The 24,263-nt window shown below is 56.7% G+C and overlaps 2 protein-coding genes across 12 annotated transcripts in view; both read right to left on the minus strand.

Annotated features, from left to right (window-relative positions):
* Positions 1-1,342: 1,342 nt before the first annotated feature.
* Positions 1,343-18,544, minus strand: Gaa (alpha glucosidase). 9 transcript variants are annotated; one of them, XM_074044952.1, is made up of 22 exons: positions 18,473-18,544; positions 16,982-17,080; positions 15,963-16,034; positions 15,255-15,845; positions 13,922-14,067; positions 12,847-13,012; positions 12,641-12,737; positions 12,183-12,302; positions 11,954-12,072; positions 11,731-11,862; positions 10,546-10,656; positions 9,800-9,913; positions 9,638-9,722; positions 9,010-9,127; positions 8,410-8,543; positions 6,730-6,881; positions 6,343-6,491; positions 3,641-3,782; positions 3,037-3,186; positions 2,565-2,729; positions 2,178-2,330; positions 1,343-1,812 (listed from the first exon to the last, which is right to left on the minus strand). In XM_074044952.1, exons 4-22 carry the CDS (start codon positions 15,792-15,794, stop codon positions 1,753-1,755), a joined length of 2,853 nt encoding a protein of 950 aa, XP_073901053.1. In that variant the 5' UTR covers positions 15,795-15,845; positions 15,963-16,034; positions 16,982-17,080; positions 18,473-18,544; the 3' UTR covers positions 1,343-1,752. The 9 variants fall into 9 exon arrangements, with proteins under 9 accessions (XP_073901053.1, XP_073901047.1, XP_073901052.1 ...); XM_074044946.1 differs by having other exon boundaries at positions 18,366-18,523; XM_074044951.1 differs by having other exon boundaries at positions 16,982-17,114; positions 18,366-18,523.
* Positions 18,545-19,150: 606 nt separating this feature from the next.
* Positions 19,151-24,263, minus strand: part of Ccdc40 (coiled-coil domain 40 molecular ruler complex subunit) — a 48,579-nt gene continuing 43,466 nt past the window's right edge. The window contains exons 19-20 of one of the 3 annotated variants that reach the window (XM_074044956.1): positions 22,751-22,909; positions 19,151-20,461 (exon numbers count right to left, since the gene is read on the minus strand). In XM_074044956.1, coding sequence (XP_073901057.1) covers positions 20,213-20,461; positions 22,751-22,909 — 408 coding nt within the window. In that variant the 3' untranslated portion in view covers positions 19,151-20,212. Of the gene's footprint in view, positions 20,462-20,644; positions 20,786-22,750; positions 22,910-24,263 lie in introns of those variants that run through there. The other 2 variants (XM_074044957.1, XM_074044958.1) reach the window with 2 other exon arrangements.

The raw sequence follows: 24,263 nt of genomic DNA on the forward strand, positions 1-24,263 counted from the left end.
AAGGGCTGTGAACAGATCCTTGGTTATTCTTCCCCCTGCAGAGGGCAGGTGGGACAGTCCTGGTACCTGGGACGTCTTTGCTTCCACATTGCTTTAAAATTCACTTAAGTTTAGTGGCTTCCATCTTGGCCACTGCGTGCAGGTGGCTGTGGGCACGGACCATGGTGTGAGCAGACCCCGGCCTCTTAGTGGGTGGAAGCAGTGCCTCTCTCTACCCCTACCTGTCCCTTACCCCACAAGGATTTGCATACACATGATGCTAATCTCACCCAGGACTCAACTTCTGCAATGGTCAGGTCTTGTAAAGGGCATTGGCCACGGGCACCCTGCAGTGCTGGGCAATGGCACGGAGTGGAGGTCCAGTTTGTCAGCAGTCAGTGCCATTAGCCCTGGGGGCTGGCAAAGCACCAGGGACAGGATGCCCAGGAAGGGGCCACTCCCCCTGCTTCTTCCCCTTCCCGGTTTTGTTTTCTCTCTAGGTCCTTGGGAGCAATGAATAATTGGGGGCCTTCCTGCACCTCCGTCACCCCCTCCATGTGGTGGAGGAAACAGGACTGATGGCCCTTAGTGGGGAGGTGCACACCTCCACCCGCACTGCTGTCCAGATGGGTGCCTTGGCTTCTCCCATTGAAGTCACCTCCACATGGGGCTGGGACGAGGGGAGAGTAGCACCTGTGGTTAGTATGGCTGTCCCCCAGTCTGCAGGTGACTTAGGTCAGAGGCTCCCCGTATGCAAAGTGGCAGGTAGGGCTCAGGACCTGGCTGGGCAACTCTTGTCTATGCCATGGGCTAGGAATAATTACCCCAAACACGAGTGCTGGGTCACCCAGCCAGACACATGGCTTCCAGGAGTCACTGTGCTTTTGGCTCCTGGCTTTCCAGAGGCCCCAGAGACAAGCCAAGGCTGCTCTCTTCAGCACCGTCAATCCCAGTGACAATCGGGGTGTGCTGCACAGTCTGGCCAGCTTGTGAAAGCGACTTCTGCTGGCCCTGACTGCAGTAAGCCTGGCAGGGAGACCCTGGGCCTGAATTCATCTCCTCGCATCATTAGGGATGGCTGTCTGCCTCTGGCTAAGATCTTTCTCCCCCCCCGCCCCCCCAAATTCCTCGTCCCGAACCCTCGTGAGGACACATCTCTACCATCTGCCTCCTGGCCCCTCATCTCCTATATGTAATAACATGAGGTGAGGGGTTGTGAAGGGTGACTTGAATGTGAGGGTGCTGGGGAGGGGAGGTGACTCGGGGACGTGAAGGGTGCTGGCTAGAGAGGCAGGGGACGTCAGGTGTGGCTGCCCCCACAGCCCTGGCCCTCCTCCCTGCCTCGAGTCCCAGAAGACCGGCAGAAGCTGGTTCCAAACGCCCGTTTATTAAAAGCAAGTGCACTTCCCAGTAAGTTTTCCACACCCTGCAAACTCTGTAGTGTTGCCAGCTGTGTTCATTTGTTGACTCACAGCTGACCTTGACCTTGGTGCAGCACACCATCTCTGTCCTGAGCAGTGTCTTCTCAGTGTCTTCTCTGGCGGCAGGGACGGCTGGGGGCAGATGCTGCTGCTGCACAGGCGGCAGGCATGGGAGGCAAACCTTACAGCTCCAACACAGCAGCCCTCGGGGGACTGGGAACCGTGGGCTCCAGGCACAGAACTCTTCAGGCGGGTCAGGAGACAGCGCCTGGACCCCAAGACCTCAGGACCCCAGGAGCTGTCTGCGTGCTCAGCGTCTCCCGCACAGGCAGAGACGGACAGGCTGCTCCTGCTAAGCCCAGCTGATGTGGAACTGCTCAGCCACGTACAGCGAGACGGGGACAGCCAGGAGCTGGAAGGCACGAGAAGGGACACTGAGTGCCAGGCAGTTCCCACCCACAGCCTGGGACGTGAGTATCTGCTGTGGGCAAGTGGACATGGGGCTGTCCTTCCCACTGTGATGGCCAGTGAGTCTGCATTAGCACCATGTTCCTCTGAAGATGAGGGGCTGCCTGTGGTCGCCATCGTGACCCCACCCCAACTCTACCGTCCTCCAGAGGGCGACACGGGAAGCAAGCCCCCACCCATCCCCCAAGTCCCTCTCTGCCCATGTGATCCGGGTGCCCACCCCCGCCCCGCCCCAAAGCGCGTCTATGATGTGATCCGGGCCACTGGGACCCTCAACACCTCCCGCCCCCACTCCGTCACTGCTCTTGCCTGGCTGTCAGGGCTGTAGGTGAAGTTGGAGACAGGGACCCCATTGGAGAGAACCCGGTGGGGCGCTGTGGCCACCCCCAAGATGGTCACCTTCCTTAGCTGCAGGTCTGCCCCCTCCCTGCTCACGTGCACCAGCTCATTCACGAGGGTGTTCTGGCCACACACAGGCAGAGAGAGGATACGGGGGTGGGTGTCAGCATATAGCAGAGACTCACGACCGACCGCGTGGACCGCATCACAGGGCGGCCTCTGTGCAGACGTGAGGGGACAGGGAGGCCCAGCATAGTGCCCCACCAGGGACCCCGGCCTGTTCCCCTGGCCAGAGCAGCGTGGGCACTGTCCCCAACAGGCCCCACCCCACCAGCCCGGGCAGGCTCCGAGACTCACATTCCTGGCCAAGAAGGTGACCTGTGTGTAGGCCCCGCGCTCCAGCACCCCCAGGCTCTCCCCATCATCCCAGAACAGCTCCCCACAGGCCTTGCCACTTGCTGTCAGGGCCACAGCCAAGGCCACCGGCTGCTTACGGGACTCCGTGGTTGTGAGGGCAGGGCCCTGGGAAGAGGGCGCATATGTCATGGTTCTGACCTTGGTGGAGGCCTCTGAGATAGGGGGACACTAAGCTGGAGCAGCTCTGGCTATAAGAAAGTGGAACTGCAGGACAGCCCACACCTGACAGCCAGGGCTAGTCAGATGGACCCCAGTTTGTCCTTTCTAGTGACACCCAGGCTGAGCCCTGACACAGCATCCAGCACGCAGACCTGCTTGAGTGGTGGTAGGCTGTGCTCTGTGTCCTCCCCCTCCTTGGTCTCCTTCCCCCCAGAGGCCCCTCCCAGGCCCTGCAGCTGCCCAACCCAGGTACCTGCAGAGGCACGATGTACCCAGCTCGCAGGTGGACGTTGACGGTGTCCAGAGGGGCTGGCAGTGTTACCCACTGCCCCTTGCTGTGGATGGCAGACCTGAGGGGTTCTGGAGGTGGAGTGGGGAGGCTGCCGAGCGCCTCTACTGGTACCTGGAAGAAGGGGTCACATCAGAAGGTCCCAGGCAACACAAGGTCCCCATGTTGTCACTGGAAGCTATATTCTCCCATTTCCCAAAACTCCACATGGAGGCCCAGGAGGCCTGGCAGTGACAAACCAGGTGTGACCTCAGGGGCAGACTAACTCACTGCAGGGACCTAGCCACTTTGTGGGACACAGTCCCCCAGCTCTGGGACAGGTCAGGGAACACCTGGCTTAGCTTGAGCCTCAGTGATTGATGGCTGTGGGACCCTGGCGAGTTATCAGCTCAGGCCTTGGTTTCCTCCTCTGGAAAATGGGGTTCTGAGGGAGTCGGTGGCTGCTGCAGACTGAATGAGCAGCTGGACTCTTCCCGGCAATGTAACACTGACAGGCTGTCCCAGTGTTACTGGGACAGGGGTGGGTGTGGCCACACCTCCCCCAGACTTTAGGGTCCTTGGGACTCACCGTGTGCAGGCTGTACCATGTGCCTACGGGGAAATAGCCAGTCACCTCGGCCTTTCCTGGCTCGAGCACTGGTGTGATGAGCAGGGCCTCCCCCCATAACAGCTGGCGGTCTACGGCCCAGGTCTGGGGGTCTTCAGGGAACCTTCAAAGAGGAAGAATGGGCATGTGGCCTGGTGACCAGGGCTGGGACAGAGATGTTGCTCTGTGTCAGCTGCTCAGTCCCAGGGAAGATCAGAAAATTTCCAATCTCTGGGGAGCTCACAAAGCCAGATGCCTCGGTTACCTGTGTGTGGCAGCTGTCCATGCCAGAGCCCAAAACACTCGCCCTGCGCCACATCCGGGGCAGCCGGCATACAGGACAGGAGTCGGGCTCGTGCCCAGAGGTGCTGGGAAGGGCCCTGGGCTTCCTTTGCTCTCTATTTCCTGAGTATCAAAGTAGTGACGTCACTTCTCCAACTCAAATATTTGGAAAGTAGAAAGAAATTCTCCAGCATCTTACAGCCCAAACCAAGTACTGTTATTTCTCCTTGTTTTTTCTTTTTGGTGGGACTGGAGTTTGAACTCAGAGCTTTGGCTTGCAAAGCAGGCACTCTACTGCTTAAGCCATGCCACCAGTCCATTTTGCTCTGGTTATTTTTGAGATAGGGTCTCATGAACTATTTGCTCAGGCTGGCTTTGAACTGTGAGCCTCCAGATCTCAGCTTCCTGAGTAGTTAAGATTACAGGTGTGAGGTGCTGGCGCCTGGCAAAACCGAGACTGAACATCTGTCCTTCAATTACTTCCTCATCCGAGATCGTCCTGTGCCGTAACTTTGTGCAGTTCCTGCTCCCTACTCCTGGAGACCCGGCTTGTTTCTGGAACATGCGTGCTGCGCTGGGGACCTGTGTGCACCTTCACACCTTTTGGATGACCTCTGTAGAGCACATGCTGTTTGTAAAACTAAGGCATCAAGGTAGCAGTGTCAAACCCCTCTGAGGAGCACAGGTGGTCAACTCATTACCGCATGAAACGTGAACTTGGGACACACCTGCTCTCCGTGTCCTTGCCGGCTCTGGTCATTCTCGTTTTCTTGGAGGCATATATAAATCTCTCGGGCCAGATACACTGTGTCTTTCTGTCTCAAAACACATTTCTTGGAGTGATGTCGGTGACAATGGTGGAGTGGGGGCTTCTCTCAGTCCCGTCCCCCGCAAAAGCAACGGAGCACAGGCAGACTCTCTCAGGGCTCTGCAGACAAGCCAAAGGCCTGTGGCAACCCAGGAGCATTTGTTCACAATGGCCGCATGATGTTGGTAAGAAAAGCTGGAAGCCAGCATGGCTGAGCTAGGTGTCCCCAACACACACACAGGTCACTGGGCACGGGATGGAAGACACTCTGGTGCCAGGCACTTAAGGACATCTGCCCAACTATTAGCTGTCCACAAGCTAACCGAGCAGACTTCTGTGGCCACGCACAACAAAGACAGCAGACTTTACCAGCTGGCCGAGGAAAGTCACTCTAAAGCACACTACCTCTGACAGCGGCACAGCAGTAACAGAGCCGGGTGGGCACGGAGAACATAAGGATTAGAGGTGTCACACCCCTCTCTCCTCTCTTTTTTTTTTATCTCCAGTAGTGGGGATTGAACCAGGGCCTCAAACATGCTGGGAAAGAAGCCCTCTACCAATGTAGCCCCACCCCCAGCCCTCTTCAGATAGGGTCTCCTAGTTTTGTCTGAGGCTGGCCTACCACACCGATCCTCCTACCTCTGCCTCTTGTGTAGCTGGGATTACTGGCTTGTTTTGTTGAGATGGGAAGCTTGCTAACTTTTTTGTTTGGGCTAGCCTCAAACCACAATCCTCCTGATCTCTGCCTCCTGAGTAGCAGGCCTCACATTTCTTACTTCTTACTGTGTGGTGTGGAGCCCAGGGCCTTTGGTGTGCTAGGCCAAGCGCTCTGCCACTGAGCTGTACCCCCACCCCACCCTCTGCTTCTTAACATGGGTCTTACCACTATGGTATGCATTCTTTCTAGATTAGGAAGAGGGCTGTCATTTTACTGACAGGACTTCAGCTGCCCATTACAATCTATGTTTAGAGCAATTTTACTTTTTTAATTTATATTCAGAGATTTAAAATTGTTTCTGTCCCTGTTCAATAAAGTTTTCCTTTTTTTCTGAACTGAACCTCTTTCCCTTTCTTCTGACACTTAGAAAGTCATCCCCTGCCCAAGTAAACAAATGGTCTCTTATGTTTTCTGTGGAATCTCCTAAAGCTGAATTTTGGCTGTTTAACCACTTACTCATCTGGAACTTTGCTTTGCATGGGATGAAGGGTAAAGAGCTAGCTAGTTTCTAACTTCTGTAAAGAGCTAGCTAATTTTCTTCCTACCCAAGCATCCTTCTTTCATCTGCTGACGGAGGCAACACTGTCATAACAAGGCAGCTCTTTATGTGTACCAAGACCTGCCTGGGGACACTGAGCTTCCTCCCTTAAGCCAACTCTAAAATCACAACCCTTCATCACTGCTTTGCAGTCTAGCAGGCCTGGTCAGTGCTCCCTTGTCCTCCATCCTGGGTCTCCCATACCCCAAACGCCCTAGCCGTGAGCTGCGGTCTCAGGGCTGAGGACTGGACTTGCAGGAGCACCTGTCTCACTCAGCTGCAACACAGCCTGTAGCAGGATGGGGCTCCCTGGTGTCACCCCGACCCAGGTCACTTACTCCAGGAAGAGGGGCCGGACCACCGTCTCCCCGCTGACGTGGGCGCGGTGGAACAGCGTGTAGAGGTAGGGTAGTAGCGTGTAGCGCAGGGCAAAGGCCTTCCTCATGGCCTGCTGAGCTGGCTCACTGAACACGTATGGCTCCTGGGGCTGTGTGGGATGGAGGGGCAAAAATAGGAGGTGGGGCGTGCGCTCTAGGGCTGAGAATCCAGAGAACGTCCACCCCGGTGCTCCTGACCACCCGGTGTGGAGAGGCCAGCATGGGACTGGGTTTCTCCACCAGGGACAGATTTGCCCGCCAGGGTCTCGGGTGGGTGGGCCTCCCCTCCCCTCCCCTCCCCTCCCCTCCCCTCCCCTCCCCTCCCTTGCCGCCTCTGGCCCACTTTACCAGGCTGTGCAGGTCATTGTGGTTCCGCATGAAGGGGTAGAATGCCCCCAGCTGGGTCCAGCGCACACACAGCTCCTCTGAGGTGTTGCCCAGGAAGCCACAGATGTCCGCCCCAACCAGGGGCACCCCCAGCAAGTTAAACTGCAGGATTTCTGGGAGGACAGAGGCAGATGGGCCTCAGGCTACCAGAGCAGGGCCAGTTCAGGCCAAGTCAGCAGGACAGACAAGCCTTCTCAGGACAGAAGTGTAGATCCCTGCTAAGGCCCTCCCCATCCAATGGTCAGGACTACGCTGGCCCCTGCATCTTCCATACAGGTCAGCAGGAATGTCCTTGCATGTGGATGGCTTCCTGACACCCGAGACAGGCAGAGCAAAGCAACTCCCAGTACAGCAGAACTGTGCTCCCAGAAAGATGGTTTGAGTCCTAACCCCTGGCGGGTCACAGTGTGACCTTATCGTGTAACGTGGTCTTTCCAAAAGTAACTTAGGTAAGACAAGGTCCTAGGGCCCTAGTCAGTATGACCGACACCCTTCTAATAGGAAGATGCCACATGAAGACAAAGACATCAGAGGTGGTCCTGTGAGGACAGAGGCTGGGACCAGAGTGATGCAGCGAGAAGCCGGGGATGCCAAAGATTACTGAACACCTCCAGAGAGAGGGAGGACCCCAAGCCTGAGCGGGAGCACGACCCCACCATACCCGGGCTCAGACCTGTGCTCCCTAGAGTGTGGTGATCAATTCCTGTTGTTTCAAGCCCCCAGCTTAATCCAGAGAGCAATTAGTCCCTGACTGAAGGGGTGGGCCACCTCAAGGTCTTCCCATCTAGCCTGGTGCCAATTCCCAGTCTCCGTGTGCTGGGCCAGCTGTCCTTGGAACCAGAACTGCAGGGTTGGGAGCTGATGGTCAGGACTGGGCCCAGCCCAGGGCCACGTGGAACCTCTCTGGGTTGCAACTGATCCTGGTAACGGCATGAGCGAGCTCAGTAACTGGCAGCTCACGTGAGAACTAAAATCCAAGACTCGAGAGAGGCGAGAGCCCAGCCACCGCTCTGCAAGGTAGCTCCAAGACTGACCCCAGCCTACTGTGCCTGCCCAGCAGATCAGGGTGAGATGCTGTCCACTAGTGGCAGAAGTGGTCAGCCCTTTCTGGAAAGGGGGGTCTCACTTCTCCAGAGAGCATGGCTCAGTGGGAACCCCGCCCCCATGGCTATAGATCTGCAAGGCCACTGGCACTCTGGGCAAGGCTCTTCCAGCTGCCCTCACGGTGGTCCTGGCTCCCCGTCCTGAACCCATTCTCTAGTTCTCTGTGCAGGGCAGAGCAGGGCACTGAGCCTGACAGGGCAGGTGGCACTGTGTGGGCTGAGCTCAGACCCCATTTCCTGCAGTTAACTGTGAAGGTTGAGAATATGGTAGCTTTTCAGGCAGTGCCAGGGTGACCTGGAGATGGGGACACTGGGAAGGGTGGTGCCATAGGTGAGCCATTCACACAGGTGAATTGGCCCGCACAGGAGAGCAGATGTGCACAGGTGTGCAGGGACCACTACGTGACCCGGTGGCTGGGCCCCCAAGCTGTCACAGCAGCACCTTAGCCATGCTCAGCAAAGAACCCAGCTCTGGGGCAACGCTCCCCCTTGGTCCCCCAGTGTCCTCTGAGTAGCCTCTTCCTGGCACTGCACTCACCTGGCACTGAGTAGTAAAGCTGCTCCCAGCTGCTCCACACATCACCTGTCCAGTGGCCAGCGTATCGGCCGTGGCCAGAGAAAGTTGAACGGGAGATCACAAAGGGTCGTGTCCCTCGAGCCTTCTCCAGGGCCCTGGGTGGGACAAGGACACAGAGAGCTATGTGGAGCACAGCACCTACCGATAGCCAAGAGGAAGGCAGAGCTGGGGGAAGGAACTGACCGCGAGGAGAGGCAGAGGCTGGGGAGTGGGAGACAGGCCACTGCCAATGCCTGCTGAGGACAGTCAGCTTTGCCCTTGTCACCCTGACTTTGCCTACAGACAGCCACCAGCCCCCGCCTCACAGGAACTCGGGTCCCACTGGCACTGTCCCCGATCTAGTCAACACCCAGAGTACACCAGGCACAAAGTCGAGCGAGCTCCTGCAGTTGCTGGGGTGGGAAAGGAGTGGTAGGCAGCTGGGCAGGAGTCGAGGGGTCCTGCTGGCTCCTGGGTGGTCTGGACGGCATCCTTCTCTCCCCTGCTGCCGAGCCTGGTGCGAATGGTCCCTCCCTCAGCCCCAGGCTGGAGAAGGCAGTGTTGCACGGGGTAGGGCCTCACATGTTGGAAGCGATGGCTTCGGTCAGGCCGTACAGGTTGTGGAGGTTGTAGTGTGCAGAAAGGAACTGGTGGCTGGAAGCACAGATAGTGGCCGCCTGCAGGGTGCCACCAACCACCCCTGGAAGAGAGGCGTTGGTTTTTATGGAGCTTCCTCCCAGGGGAGTACCCTCCTTCCCACATCCTAGGAGCCCCCGTGCAAGTTTCTGCCCCCTCAGGCTTGGTTCCCAGGGCCTTCTGACACTACCCATCACTCAGCAGTGGGCCTAGCGTGGTCCCCTGCTCATGGCCCTCGGGCAGTCCTTGTTCAGCTCCATTGTTCCCCAAAATAGGCCACGCAATGCCAAAGGCTGGCCTTTGCAACTCCCAGCCTGCAGGCCCTTCTTCTCTTGACTTGTGTCAAGGGTCCCCACCTGACAGCCTGAGTCTGAAGTGCTGGCTGTGTGTGACCTTGTTTGCCTGTCTACAGCCGCATCTGCATCATCACCCACCTGGACCTCACTGTCGGGTTCCCTCCCACCCTTCCCAGGCTGCCAGTTGCTGGTGGCTTCTCAGAAACAAGACCTTTGAGTCTTCCAAACAGAGAGGGGAGTCATCAGCCCCACCCCTGGGGTGGGCAAGTGGGGCTCACCAGGTACATAGGGTGGGTTTTCCAGCTCGTTGTTGGGGCAGCCATGCTCAGAGCCCCATAAGAAGTTGGATGGCTCATTCATGTCCTGCAAAGACACTCAGGATGCAGCGAGTGGGGCGGCCCCAGGGGCTGGGGGACAGAGGGGTAGGAGGCCACACTTACGATCCACATGCCATCAAAGGGCACCTGGGCGTGGAACTCGGTCACCATGTCCTGCCACCAGTCGAGGGCCTCAGGGTTGGTGAAGTCGGGGAAGGCAGTGGATCCGGGCCACACCTGGACAAGAGACCAGGGGGAAACTGACCTCAGCCAGAGCCTGAAGTGAGGCCTTCTGTCCCTCAGCTTGAGGCAGGGTGGCAGCCTTACTCTAGATCAACGTCCAGACTGGTAAACAGGAGATGGGGACCCAGGGAACAGTGCCCTGGCATGGGGTCTGGAGAGGCCTCAGCCCTGAGACAGCCAGGGGCCGCCCTCCTAAATATCTACCCATAGAACCAGAGAATATGGTAGGAGGAAAGCAGTGACAATCTCATGGCTGTCAGACCCAGGTCTGAGGCCCTGAGGTCAAGCCCTCCACATTTGCACCGCCTCTCCTCTCCATCCTTCAGCTGGGGGACCCTCCCTCTTGGTTCTGGGCACGCCTTGGGATACAGAAGTTGGAGCTCTGCGTGCTCCCCATGGTAAGGCTGGAGGTCTCTCAGGAGAGGCCAGGAGGGCAAGGGGGACCCCCAAGGCCTCACTCAGGGTCTGGTGACACTGCTTTCCAGGAAGTCTAAAGCCCCTGATGGGGAATTCTGAGGGCGTTTCTTGCCAGCGGCCACCGCCACCCCTACTCTGTCCCCCTGCATGTGGTGGTTTCTGGAATCCCACTTTGCTCCCACTGGTCAGATCCCCACCCCCACCCTTACCTTTCCCATCAGTGGCTGCCCGGTCTCATTGGTGATGAAGACCCCCCTCCGCAGACCCTCATCGTAGGGCCTGTAACTCCCAGCGGGGCCTGCACTACTGATGGCAGGGTCCTGTAGGTGTGAGACATGGGTGGGGATGACAGGGATGTGGCCCGAGGCTTTGGCACCAGCCACTGGGAAAGAGGCAGGAATGGAGCTGCGTGCTGGTGGCTCACGCCTGTAATCCCAGCTCCTCAGGAGGCAGAGGTCAGGAGGATCACGGTTTGAAGCCAGCCTGGGCAAATAGTTTATGAGACCCTATCTCTAAAAAACCTGTCACAAAAAGGGCTGGTAGAGTGGCTCAAGGTGTAGGCCTTGAGTCCAAGCTCCAGTACCAAAATAGAAAAAAGAGGCAGGGATGGATCTGTACATGCGTACACATGCTCACTGTGTACACAAGTGCCTGCCTGCAGATGTGACCAGAAAGAGTCCAGCAGGCTGGAGGGAGCAGGTCTGAACGCAGGCTTCACTGCTCCTCTAACCTTTCCAGGGTCTCTACGGGGAACATTTACTTTTTGCAGTGACAAAATTCTTTTAAAAGTCAGAAGAAAACGCCTGAGTCGCCCTCTTTGAATGGCCAGTAATGCTTTCCGCTCTCAGAAGGGTGCTGATGGAGACAGCTGAGTTCCACTCAATTCTAAATGTCAGACCGTCGGTGGTTCCTCAGCTGTAGGGGTCTCTATGGTGGCCATTTGGTCTTCTCTGCCTCCCACCCGCTCGGGTTAGTGCCGGGCTTGAGAGCCCAGCTAGACCAGCCCTGCCTGAGCCACACAGCCCTGTGGCTGTGCAAACAGGTGCGGGGCAGGGCTGGCTCTATGTTGGCCCACTTCATCCTGCACCTTTCCTTTGAAGACAGAGCTAGCCTGAGCAACAGGCAGGGACAGATGACTCATATCCAGCTCCCCAAGTCCTTCCCAGCACTGGGTGACATCAGCTTATTGTACCTCTTCTCCTAAACTGGATGTCCCTGGGCAGCAGAGACCAAGCTCATACCCTTTCTGATGTTCCCTTAATATCAAAGTGGCTCAGAAAACATCCTTGGTGAGTGATCACAGCAGGACAAAGGGCCACCCAGAGGAGGAGCCACTGGCCCTGGGTGGCTCCCCACCCGAAGACCTGTCGGCCGCCCCATGGCGGGGCACTCACCACGATCAGTATGTACCTCCGGCCGCCCTGGTGCAGCTCACGTACAGCGGCCGGAAAGTCTGCGAAGCCGTCCTTGTTGAAGGTAAAGTCCCTCCGGCCATCCATGTAGTCCAGGTCATTCCACTGTACGTCCTACAGCCAGCACACGAGCCGAGGCTGGGGACTGGGAGCCGTGCGCCTAGCCTGGCCCTGACCACCTCCAGCCCCTGTGCCCTCCACTCACCAGAGGAAACTGAGCCCTTGTCATGTTCTCCACCACCTGGCGGATGATGGCGGTAGACGAGTAGCCCCAGCGGCAGAGGTGGAAGCCCAGGCCCCAGTAGGGTGGCATGAAGGGAAACCCTGCAGATCAACACTGCTGGTGAGCAGACGGGGAGGGTGAGGGTGAGGCAGGGGCAGGGCCTGAGGACAGGAGCGGGCAGGGCCTGAGGACAGGAGCGGGCAGGCCTTACCCACAATGTCCAGGTACTGCTGCACCACACTCTTGGGCTCTGGGCCCAGGAAGATGTACACATCCAGGATCCCGCCTGTCGACCTCCAGCTGAGTGCTGGGCTGGGCTGCAGTACTATGTCTGGAAGGAACAGCTGGGCTCAGGGACGTGTGTCTTACCCTGAGGTTTCCAGCATGCCACAGAAGGCCAAAACACAGCCAGAGTGTGGCTCTCCCCACAGGGAACCCAGGGACAGTTTGGTGGGATGAGCAGTCATGCTAAGCTCGACTGGTCAAGGATGGAAGGGCCCCCCACTGAGTGGCTGGATCCTGGGACTCGCCCAGGACCCCTACGGGGCACTGAGGGGCAGAGGTGGGCAAGCCCTTAGCCCACTGGCCTCGCTTCTCAGAGGAGAGGTCCCTTATGAGCCTCAAGCTTCCAGCCTCCACGGCTGACAGAGCCTCAGGATCGAGACTCACCCATTGCATTGCTGTTCAAGAGGAAGACTCCGTGAGCCAAGCCACCATCCTCCAAAGCCAGGTAGAAAGGGTGCGACCCATAGAGGTTGGCACCAGGCTATGACACACACACACACACACACACACACACACACACAGGATATGGCACGTCAGTCCCAGGACCCCAGACTAATGTCCCCATCCCATGAACCCTCCCCCTCCTTTACCGTGGGTGCCAAGTCCCGGTTCCAGAGAGTGATCCTGGTCCAGTTGGTGCTGAGCATCAGGGGGCTGAGGTGCTCCGCGAGGCCTGTGATGTACCGGGAGGCCAGTGAGGTGGCCAGCTGCAGAAACTGGTCAGCGAAGATGAGCGGGGCCACAGTGGTGTTCAGCCTGCAGGGAGAGACCAGGCTCCCTCACACCCCAGGCTACAGGAGCAGAGACGGGCCCTGCAGAGGGCTGGGCTGAGAAGGGCCGGAGAGCCTGGCCAGCCAGCCATGTGACACCCAGCAGCCTTCACTGGGAAGAGTCATCGGGGGCCAGTTCACAGAGGCTATGTCATGCCCCCTACACAGGCAGAGAACAGCAGTGATGCAAATGTAGGGTCACGTCAGGAGGACATGAGCCCTAGGGGGTCACATGGCACAGAGTGGCTGCCTTCAGAGCCACTTACTGGGCTACAGCCTTGGCTTTGTCCCTGCCAACAAGCCCTCGCCTGGGCTCTTTCCTCATTAGAATGGTGGTGCTACTAACAGCGTGACTTCTGAGTCTTTTGGTTATGGAGTGAGTTAATGAATATTTGCTGGCATACGGTAAACGACGCGTTCAGTGAATAAATAAAACAATGGAGCGGGTCTCTCCCTCGGCGTTCTGGCTGGTGGCCTTCGTGGTGGGCTGTCAGCCCATGAGGTGCCAGGGACAGTGTTGCAGTGGCAACCAGGCCATCTCCAGACACCACTACACATCTCTTGGGGGACATCCAAGTTTTCCCCTATTGGAAAGTTCTGGCCTAGGTGGTCAAGGCAGAGGAGAGTCCTGACAGCTGATATGGGGGCCACACCAAGTCCTGGGGAGCGCTCTAGGTGGGTCTCAGTGGGCACATGCTTGTGGTCAGGAAGAGACAGGAGGCCCTGACAGGAAGGCTCACCATGGTGGGATTGGAGCTGATAGCAACCCAGAGCTGGGGGATGAAGCTGGCCAACTTGCAGACAGGTTTGTGCCCTCCAGGTGGCCCCGGTGCTAAGGAGCCACCCTGCGCCTGCCTGCCCAGAGCGGGGTCCAGGGCCCAGGCACCCAACTCACAGCACCCGGCCATCCAGCTTCCGACGCACAACCACCCCAAAAGGCTCCTCCGAGAATTCCACACTGTAGAGTGGGGATGACGCCCGGCTGTGTACACGGGGTGTCTCCAAGGGTACCTCGTAGCGCTTGTTGGCAGGGTCTCTGATCTAGGAGAGGACAGAGATAGTGGTCGGTGGTGTTCAAGGCCCTTCATGGGCGGAACTGTCTCATGTTCCCTTCACTCTCCACAGAAGGGGATGCAGGAAAGTAGTGAGTTCAGGTCTTGACACAGTTGCACAGTGTGTGTGTGCGTGCAAGCCATTTGTTCAACGTCTATAAGCCTCAGTTTCCTCAACTACAGAGCCAGGAGGACGCCTCCCTCGGGGGACCAATTCAAATACAGAATACCCAATAACTTGAACTTCAGATAAACAGCAAATAGGCTTTTTTTTGGGGGGGGTGGTTAGTTTTTTGCAGTGCTGGGATGGAACCCAGGGCCTTGCACATGCTAGACAGAGCTCCACCACTGAGCTAGAACTCCAGCCCCTATAGTTTTTATATGTCCCCAGTGTTGAACAGACATCCTTACACTAAGAACAGAAAGTTAGGGGTAGGTGTGCTGGCTCACATCTGTAATCTCACTACTTGGGAGATAGAGATCAGGAGGATCAAGGTTCAAGGCTGGCCCAGATAAAAAGTTAGTGAGACCCCATCTCAACTAATAAGCCGGGCAATGATGGCATGCACTTGTCATCCCAACTAGTCAGGAGGCATAGGTAGGAGGATCACAGTTCAGGCTGGCACTACAACTAAAGCATAAAAGTACTGGCAGTGGGCCTCAAGTGGTGGAGCGCCTGCCTAGCAAGTACAAGGCCCTGCGTTCAACCCCAGTTCAACCTCCAAAAACATAATACAAAGTTTTAAAAAATGGCAGCCCTAATAATCAGGCTTTGCACCACTCTGCAGAGATGGGGGGTTGCAGACTGGGGGTGCAAGGGAAGAGAACAGAAGGCAGTAACTGTCACTAGAGGAGGGTCAGCAGCTGGGATCTCGCTGTCTACTGCCTGGAATACTCCCCTGAGGATTCCCATGGGATAGCTGAGATGCTACCCCCAGGGAGAGGCCCGACTCCCACCTGTGTCCTGCTTCCTAGAGCACCTGTCCCAGAGGGGCCACCCTGACCACACCTGGGCTCCTAATAGGGGCACAGCACATAGTAGTGCCATACACACAGTTCCCGCAGAAGTAGGTGTGTGTCACCTGTCCATACACACCCTCTGTCCTCTGTGCCTGCCAGACCCCTCCGTGTGTGTACCAGAATCTCCACCCAGACCCCACCCCCATCCCTGCCTACTGTGAAGTGGAGGCGGCTCTCAGTCTCCATCAGCACATCCAGTCGTAAGGTAAGGATGTCCTTTGGGAAGAAGGTGGGGACAGCACGGGTCAGGGTGGCTGTGTAGCCCGTCTCCGAGGAGCTCAGATTCTCTAGCCGGTAGCCTGGGTAGCTGGGTGGGAAGAAACACCAGGGCTGCCCCATCAGGGGGCCCTGTGGCCCTTGCCATGCAGGGACATAGCAGCAGCCACGGGCCTCACACTGCTCCTGGGTGATGGCTTTGTCTGGGGCACAGTCGAAGCGGCTGTTGGGGGGCACATCACATTGTGTGGGTGCTGCTCTGGGCCAGCCCGGGTGCTCCCGGATGTGTCGGGGCTGGAGCCTCCTGCTTCCTTGATGGCTAGCTCCAGGAGTCTCTTCCAATCCTTGGGAGGGGCCATCCAGATCTCGGGGGACCACCGGGAAGTCATGGAGCAGGACATGCCCCAGAAGGGCAGCTGTGGCCAAGAAGGCGATGGCGCAAACTCCTTTTAGGGCGTGAGAGCAGCGAGACCACCTCATATTCGTGCTGGTGCCTGCCTGCTCCGGGGCAGTGTGTGCAGTCCTGGAGGCCTGCGGAGAGAAGGAGCCAGGCTCACTGGCTCGCAGGAGAACCTCTGGTTGTTCTCACAGCGGCATCCAGGCAGTCTGTGCCTGGCCAGCAGGAGAAGAGGCCAGCAGAGTACTAACGAGGAATCTGAGGGCAGCGGAGGATGAGGGACTCCTCAGGCACAGACACAGAGAGCGGCAGCACTGTGCAGACTGATGTGGGAGAGAAGCAAAAGAGAAAAGATGGACTGAAATGTCCCACCCAGAGGACTACAGAACACCTCCCACTGAGAAGTCTTCTGAAATGTCACCAACGAGATGCATTTAAAGTGTGTAAGAGACCCAGTGTGACAGATGACAAGTGAAAGGGGTAAGCTCCAACCACGGGGGGGTGGGGAATAGCGGGGGAGAGCCCCACTTCTGCAGAAAGGTTGGGGCTGGCCTATGAAGTCTCGGCCAATGACATGTCAGTGGAATAAGTTTTGCTCTGAGGGGTACCTGCCACCAGCTCTTGGTCCCTGTCCTGCTCAGGGGTACACACCACACAGAAATCTCAGGTACCATAGTCAAGGGCCACACTCTAGGTTGGCCATGCCACAAGAGAGAAAGCTCCAGCTCCTGATGACGCAGCAGGTGAGACCCTGGCCTTCCCTGTGGCACACTGGGAGAGACAAGCTGCCCCTGGAGCCCCATGGGACCAGAAGTGGCAATGAGGACGCAAGGTTCAGAATCTGAAGGCAAGAGGCACGGCGCTTCCTTTTGCTTTCGTGTGTGTGTGTTCTAAGTGTTGTGTAAGGAACATGGCATGGTTCTAGCTCCTGAAGGAGCAGAGGCTCCAGTGTGGGATAAACATGCACGGATTTTGTTAGAGGCCTTGCACCTGTGTGAAACAAAGTGCGGTGAGCAGGAAGGCCAGGAGAACCATCTCCTCACCCCAAGGAGAGGAGAAAGAAGCGGCTGGGTCAAAGTGTCCTAGCACCAAGGCCATGGGGTCCTCAGCCACCACTGGCCTTCAGAATGGTCCAGGCCTCAGGTAGAAGCAGCGATGGATTTCAGAGCCTGGCAGCTGGGCCCTGGGCCGATTCAGCTCCACACAGCAGGAGGTCAGTGCACTGTCCTCACAGCCACCAAACACCCACCTATGGGGAAAAGTCACTCACAGCAGCAGTGGATGCACGGCACGGAGGGAGCCTGTCCTGTCTTGGCTGCAGAAGGGCCGGCTGCAATCGTTCTCACCAGCGGCAGTGCTTGGGGGTTCCCTATGGGAGGGAGAGTGAAGCAGGGTTCCCCAGGCTGGAAGTAAAGTTTTACTCACAACACTTGTAACATCAATTGTATGTGAATTTTTCTCCTACCAACTGACACCTGGGATCCATTTCAACTCGGACACCAACTGCCAGAGTCACAGCAGATTCCACAGCTACGGGCTTACCCCACTCTAGCCTCCAACTGCAAGTCTCTGTTCGTCACCAGTACCTCTGACTAACCGGCTCCAAATCTGGAGGTTCCATGACCCCTTCTCAGGTTTGGTAATGGCTCACAGAACTCAGCAAAGTTTACTGTTTCTTAGGATATGACTGATTTTACTTTTTTTTAATGAAGGATTAGGAACAGCCTGACAGAAGAAATGGGGCAGAGCTTCCCTCATGTCAACCTTCCAGCACCTGGATGCGTCACCAACCTGGAGCTTTCTGACCCCATGGTAAGGGTACTATGGGGTCTTGTTATGTAGGAATGACTGATGATAAATCATTGGCCACTGGTGACTGACTCCATCTGAGCCCTTTAGGAGGTGGGTGGTTGCATGGGGCTCTACTTAATCAAGTCATGATCTTTCTGATGGCCAGCCACCACCCTGGAGCTATCTAGGGCCTCCAGCCCCCAAGCCAGCTCCTTCCCAAAGGAAAGGCAATGATCATTCTGGGATTCCCAAAAGCTTCAGGAGCTGTGTGCAGGAGCCAGTTCCACCTGGCTTTCCAGACACAAATGACACCTTGCAACCATGATTCAGGAGCTCGGGAGCAGGGATCAGCAGGGGTGAGCATCCCGGGGACACCCAGAGAGAGGTTCACAGCAGGGACACTGCATCTTTCAGGAGCTGCAGAGGAGGCCCAGCCAGGACTTGGCAATAGACCCACGGAGGAAAGGAGGTCCCAGAGACGGACAGGGGCGGGCCCAGCTCCCTACAGCTCTTTACTCAGCTCCACAATTCAAAGAGAAAAATGAGGAACTAAGGAAAGGTCAGGAGCACCAGCTGACCTGGAGACCCCAGTTCTGCTTTCTAAGAAGTGGCTGGACCCGCTGCCCTCCCCGGCTCAGCACGGGTTCAAGTCCCAGCTGTCTGATACCCGGGGCTGAAGCTGGCCTTCTCAAGCCTTTCCGTGCCTCAGTTTCCCCCTGTGAGAAGCGGGACACACACAGCTCCCCCCAGCACTGCAGGGGTGGACAAGAATCCAGAAGTGTCCAGGGCCCGCAGGGTTAACTGGGGTCACTGTCCCCTGCTGTCCCCCTATCCCGCCTTCCCCCCGCGGTCACACTGCTCACTCAACTCTCCCAATGAGGCGACCGCGGACAGCCAGGCGTCCCGCGGGCTCAGCTGGCCTCGGAGAGGCGGCCGCCGTCCACCCTCGCCGCTCACCCGCGCCAGTCACCTGCGCCGGGCTCGCCTGAGCGCACGCCCGCCGCCGCGCAGACCCCGGCTGGGCCGGGCCGGGCGCGTCACGTGGCCGGCGGGCGGGAGGGGGCGGGGCCGCGACTGTCACATGACGCCGCAGCTCGCGCAGCCGCCGGGGGGAGGTGCCCGGCCACGCTGCGCCCCCTGGTGGCGGCCCGGTTGGAGCGGCTTCCGTACGGGATTTTGGAGGGGCGGGGCGGGGGTTGGTCAGCGCGCGCCAGGCTGCATCCCGCACGTAGGCACTGTATCCTGCAGACCCAACCCGAGGGTAACATAGGAAAGGGGAATGAATGAGAGGCTAAAATAAGCCCAAGGCTGGAAGCGCTCTCGCTCTTTTTTTTTTTTGGTGGGACCAGGGTTTTAACTCAGTGCCTCGTGCTTCCAAAGCAGGCGCTTTACCGCTTGAACCACTCCTCCAGTCCATTTTGCTGTGGTTATTTTGGAGGGGGGTGGGTGTTTCAGGAACTGTTTGTCCAGGTTGGCCTCAAACCTCCATCCTCTGGATCTCTGCCTCCCAAGTTGCTAATATTGCAGATGTGAGCTACCAACACTGAGCAGCCAAATCCGAAAGCTCTTTACATTTGCTGCATAACTTACATGGAGTCCATAAGCGAATAGTCAAAACATGTGAGAAGCCAGAAAACCAGCGATCGTGGAAACATTAAATGACACTGGGCATGGTAGCACATGCCTGTAATCCAAGCACTTAGCAGGAGGATGAGTTTCAGGCTAGCCTGGGCTACATAGAGAGACTCTGTCTCAAAAGCAAACAAAACAAAACAAAACAAAACCAAAAAAAATGAGAAAACTTTCGGGCAGGAGATACAAAAACAATACACGACAGCCTTAACTTGTTAGGTAGAATGTGTACATTGAAAAAAAAAGGAAGGAGAGACGCCCAAACACGGTCAGTGGTTGCCTCTGGGTGGGGGAATTGAGACCTCCCTGGCCCCCTCTGTAGTTTCTGTATTTCTGCAATGTTCCGGAATATTAATGCCTTTCTCCCACGTTCAGAAAGTTTCTTTTAATTCTGTTGTAAAGTTTGACAAAATTACTTCACAGAACCCTTTTCTGAGCAATTGGTTATCAGAAGCCCAGGGTGAGGGAGGGAGTGCTGGGCTGACTGGAGGTGGGAGGATGAGTGGACGTGGCACTGCTGAAGCCCTGCACTTCCATCTGCTGCCTGGGGATCTGAGCTCATGCACACTGCAGGGCAGGGGCAGGAGAAGGGCCCGAACCCCTGGGAGTGGGATGGGGAAGACTGAAAAGAAGGGGGCTTGTGGGGTTCAGATGTGCCCTAGCAGAGGCTCTGAAGAGAGCAGCAGCTTCCAAGGCCGCTGCCAGTCCCGATCCTGGTTCCCATGGGGCCCCCTTTCCCTCACTCGCCAAGGACACTGGGCCTGGCCAAGGCAGTGTTGCTGGGAGAACCTGCAGCTGGGGAGCTGCCAGGAGCTGATTCTTCTTGGACCCACAAGCCAAGGGGATGGGGAGGGACTGTGGGTTTGCACTTACAGGTGATGCCCCTGAAAACGGCAGGTTCACCAAGGCTGGGTCATATCCTTGATGTGAACTGCCGAGTGGCAAAAAACAAATTCTTATGGGCTGGCCTCTCCGTGACTCTCGCAGTGTCATTCTGAGGTCACATGTGGCTTGGAGGAAGACAGAATGATTCCAATGACAATTGGGGCCAGGCCTGGGCAGCTGGGGGCCCGGCTCTCTAGGATGGCCCCAGTGACTCAAGCTTGCTGGTGACCTTCTGGCTGATCTTGTGCAGGGCCTCCTGGAACTGGGGATACTCTGCCTGCACGTGGGCGAGGATTGTGCTGATCCGGGCCAGCCGGTCCTCTAGGCGCCTGCGTTCCGCAAGCAGGGACTTCTCCGAGCGGAGCAGGAACACGTACCTCCCCTCTGTCACCGCCTCCAGGTGCTTGAGGCGAGACTGCAGGACCACAATCTCGGAAAGGTTCTGGGTGGGAGGAGACCCCGTGTCAGGCTGTGCAAACCAGGAGGAACCCTCCCTACCCCAGCTCAGACCGGAGGCAATGGCAGAGGAGAACTGAGTCTGGCGTGGATGGTGGAGTCTCCAAATCCAATGCAGGGGGAGGAGACAGCTCCACCCGGCAGGAGCCTCATGCATCCATCACAGGGAGACATTTTGGCATTGCTGTTTGTCCAGCCCATTCCTGACTTGGTTGACGAGGCTGAAACCTTGGAGTCACACTTGATATTCCCTGACGCTCACACCACAGTCTGTCACGCACCGGGCTTGAGGCAGGACAGAGCAGGAAAACTGAGGCGTGGGGAACAGCAGCCAGGAATTCACAAATAAGTACTGCACTAATGAACAGCTCAACTAAAAGTGTGTAGATACTGCTTTCTTTGCTTTAAGCCTCGTACTCCTCTAACAAGCTGCAACATTTACTAAAAAGAAAAGAAAGGGGCGGGGAACAGCTCTCTCACCTTGACCTCACTCGTTTGCCCAGAAATAATTACTGCTCTCTGGGAACCAAGCAAGGCTGTCTTTAAGACACTTATCCTGAGGAAGAACTCAGGAAAATGACTCCTCTGGGCACAAAAAGTGTCCACAAAGAAAAATACTTATCTCAAGGACGGACACCTGTCCTGAAGGAGCATCTGACAGGACCCAGGCTTTAAAGGGATGCTCAGACATCTAATCATAGTGACCCGTATTTAATGAGTGGGCTGTTGGGGACCAGGCATGAACCCTGGGCTGGGAAATAGTGGAGTTTGCACAGCCTCTCCATGGTAGGAGTTTGCACAGTCTCTCCTACTCTCATTCTTGACCTTTGTTCTCACATCTCCTTGAAGAACACAGCCTGCTGTGTCTGCATACCACCCCCTGATGCAAAACCAGATAAAGTACCAGAACTGTCAGGAGACTCCCTGATGCCAGATTAATCAACACCTTAGACAAGGTGTCCTGTGTGCTTGATGACTCCAGAACAGATGTGTTGTAATTAAGCTTCATTAGCCTTAGGAAAATTAGCCCACCAGACCTCATTCCTTTCACCTTGCATCAAGAATTGTTAAAGCTTCATTTTTACCTGAGTCTTTTCCTTGTACTGACCTATAAAATAAACACTGGCTCAGGTAGGCGCCCACGTTTCCCATCAGGAACGTGCAGCCCTCCCATCCCCAGCTTTCTGTTTTCTGTTTTCTGTCTGTGTGTGTCTTATTTCTCATTCCCTGCCACTCTTAGGTTCACGCAGCACACCCACGCAGGCAGTGGGCCAACCTTCAAATCTTTGGGTCCAACTGATAAAGCAGTATAACAGCAAAACAACTAATCATACGGGTGTCAGAACAATTTGCCTTTTCCTAAGGTAAATTCAAGCCAAATCCCCATCCACTTTTCACCTTAAATACCCCTGATGTTAGAGCACTCGTTGCACCTGTTATCAGACATGTCCATACCCATGTCTGGGTTGTGCATTGAGTTTCAGTCTTTCCTTTGCTTTGCTTTACTAACAAATTTTCTTGGTCTCTACCCTCAATGTGTCCTAAAATTCTTTTTTGCAATAGCATCACGAACTCAGTACCCAAGGGCCAGCAGAGGCCTCCTCCCTTTTGGAGATCTCCTCCATGGAGTGCCACTGATTCTGGTAACAGGGTGATTTCTGAATCATATGCAGAACTGAGTGGCCCTTCTGGGTGGCCACCCTGGTCTGTGTGCATCGTGCTCCTGAAGTGCTGTGGGAGTCTCAGGCAGCCTCCTCAGTCCACCCTTAACCCTCCTGGACACCAGGCAGCCCCAGAGCCTGGGGAATCCTGCTGGATCCCAAGTCACCTCAGGCCCAGAGCCCCTTCTGTCTCCGTGGCTTCCTTCCACACCTCCTTCAAGTCTCCACTCAAGTTCTGTCTCTCTCCTTTCCCATGTGGTCTTCCTGGACCACCTCACTCAAAAATCTCAGTCCCCCACACCACCCTAATGCCCTGACCTCTTGCCCAGGAAGGCAACTCGAGAAGGGCAAGGATTTTTGTCTTTTTTGTTCAATACCATGGCCCTCGTACCCAAAACAGTGTTGGCCTGTCATAGATAGCGACTGGTATTTGTTGAATGAACAAATCACAAAGCCACAAAAAACGTGAGCAGCTGTTGATGCTGTCATCAGCCTGGGCTCAACTGGACCCTGGGAAGCCTGGCTCTGGAGGGGCAGGGAAGACACAGGCGTCTCCTGGTGTGGCACATCCTCTGCCAAGGTGCCTCAGCCTCCGTGACCTCCGGGACCTTTACCTGTTGCTTAAGGGCTATGAGCTGGCTGACGTCGTCTTCAAGCTTGTCAGCGGCACTCTGCATGGCCACCAGATTTTCCTGCTTCTCCAGCAGGGAGCTGCTCAGGACCTTTTGATTTTCTTCCAGCTCTGAGACGGTCTTGGTGCACTCCTCGGTGGCCTAGGAGATAAACAGACCTGCTGGGCCCCTGCATCCTGGTCACTCAGTGGACAGACAAGCAGTGAGCTGAGGACTGGCCAAGTGCTTGTGGACACTCACTCCGGGGAGGCACCCCACAGTTGCCTGAGGGGAGCACCCCCACCACCCGCAGACGCCAGGGCCTGCCAGCCCCCACTGCAGACTCAGGAGGCCGTGGCTTTGTGGAAGACTTGGGGAGGGGCTGAGCAGCTCCAGGATGTCCTCCCGTGGTGGCAAGTCTGTCTTCACAGGGTCTGCGTGCGGGAGCATGACGACAGCCGCTGCAAGCCAGGGCAGGGGCCCAGGGCATCTGGAGAGCATGAGGAAGCAAAGGGCAGGAGTGCAGTGGCCAGCAGAGGGCTGGGGGCTCCTCTGAAGAGCCCCAGAAGGACACGGTCCTTCAGGAGACTGCAGCAGGGAGGGTGCCGCAGGGGCAAGGCTGGGCACCCCTCAGGGAAGCCACAGGGTCTAGAGACAGATCTGGCAGTGTCTGGTGGGTGACGTGTGGCCCAGGGGACGGTGAGGAAAAGACAGTGGCTCACGGGGTCTGGCTGGGGCGTGGGGGAGCTTTGGGTAAAGACCCCATTTGTGCACACATGGTGGAGGTCGTGCTGGGTGTAGTCCAGGGGGCAGGGGGACTGGGTGCTGCCTGGAGAGGCGGAGGTCCTGGTGGGGCACCGTGGCCTCGTGTATGGCAAGAAGAGAGATCAGACATGGGACCAGGAGGGGCCGCTGCAGCAAAGGAGGGCAGAAAGGATACACTGCCACTTCTCTCTGGAAGCTTCTAGCAGTTTCCCGTGAACAGCTCGCTCTGGCTGACCTTTCCCTATATAGTACATGCCCTATGGGAACTCTGGGTCCTTCCGCTTCAGCCTCCTGCGTGCTGGGATTATAGGCTTGCCCCATCATGCCCGGCTCCTACAGGGGCGACCCCAAGGCTCTCTATTTAGTCCTCTGGTGACTGTGATGTGGAGTTCCCTATCACAGGTCACTGTGTTGGCAAGACAACATGCCCAGGTCGTGAGTGGAAGAGTGGGATTCAGAAGCCATGTTCTCAAGTGTCCCCAGGGCAGCTACACTGTGCACAGGCATGGCTGCTGTTGCATTTAACCCTTCTGCTACCTTGTCGATGGTTTCTTTGCCTACCCTCCCCACACTGGCAGACAGGAAGTACAGGCTTGTCATCAGGGAAGTGTGGCCCTGAGCCAAACTAGGGATCACTAGGGGGGCGGTATTGCTTGCCTCCTTCCAGGCAGGGGCACCCACTCCATGCCCAGTGGGTGCAGCCAGGCATACAGAAATGCAGGCCCTCTTGGGGGCCCACTACACTCCCATC

Source organism: Castor canadensis, chromosome 11, assembly GCF_047511655.1.
Source record: "Castor canadensis chromosome 11, mCasCan1.hap1v2, whole genome shotgun sequence".
NCBI lineage: Eukaryota > Metazoa > Chordata > Mammalia > Rodentia > Castoridae > Castor > Castor canadensis.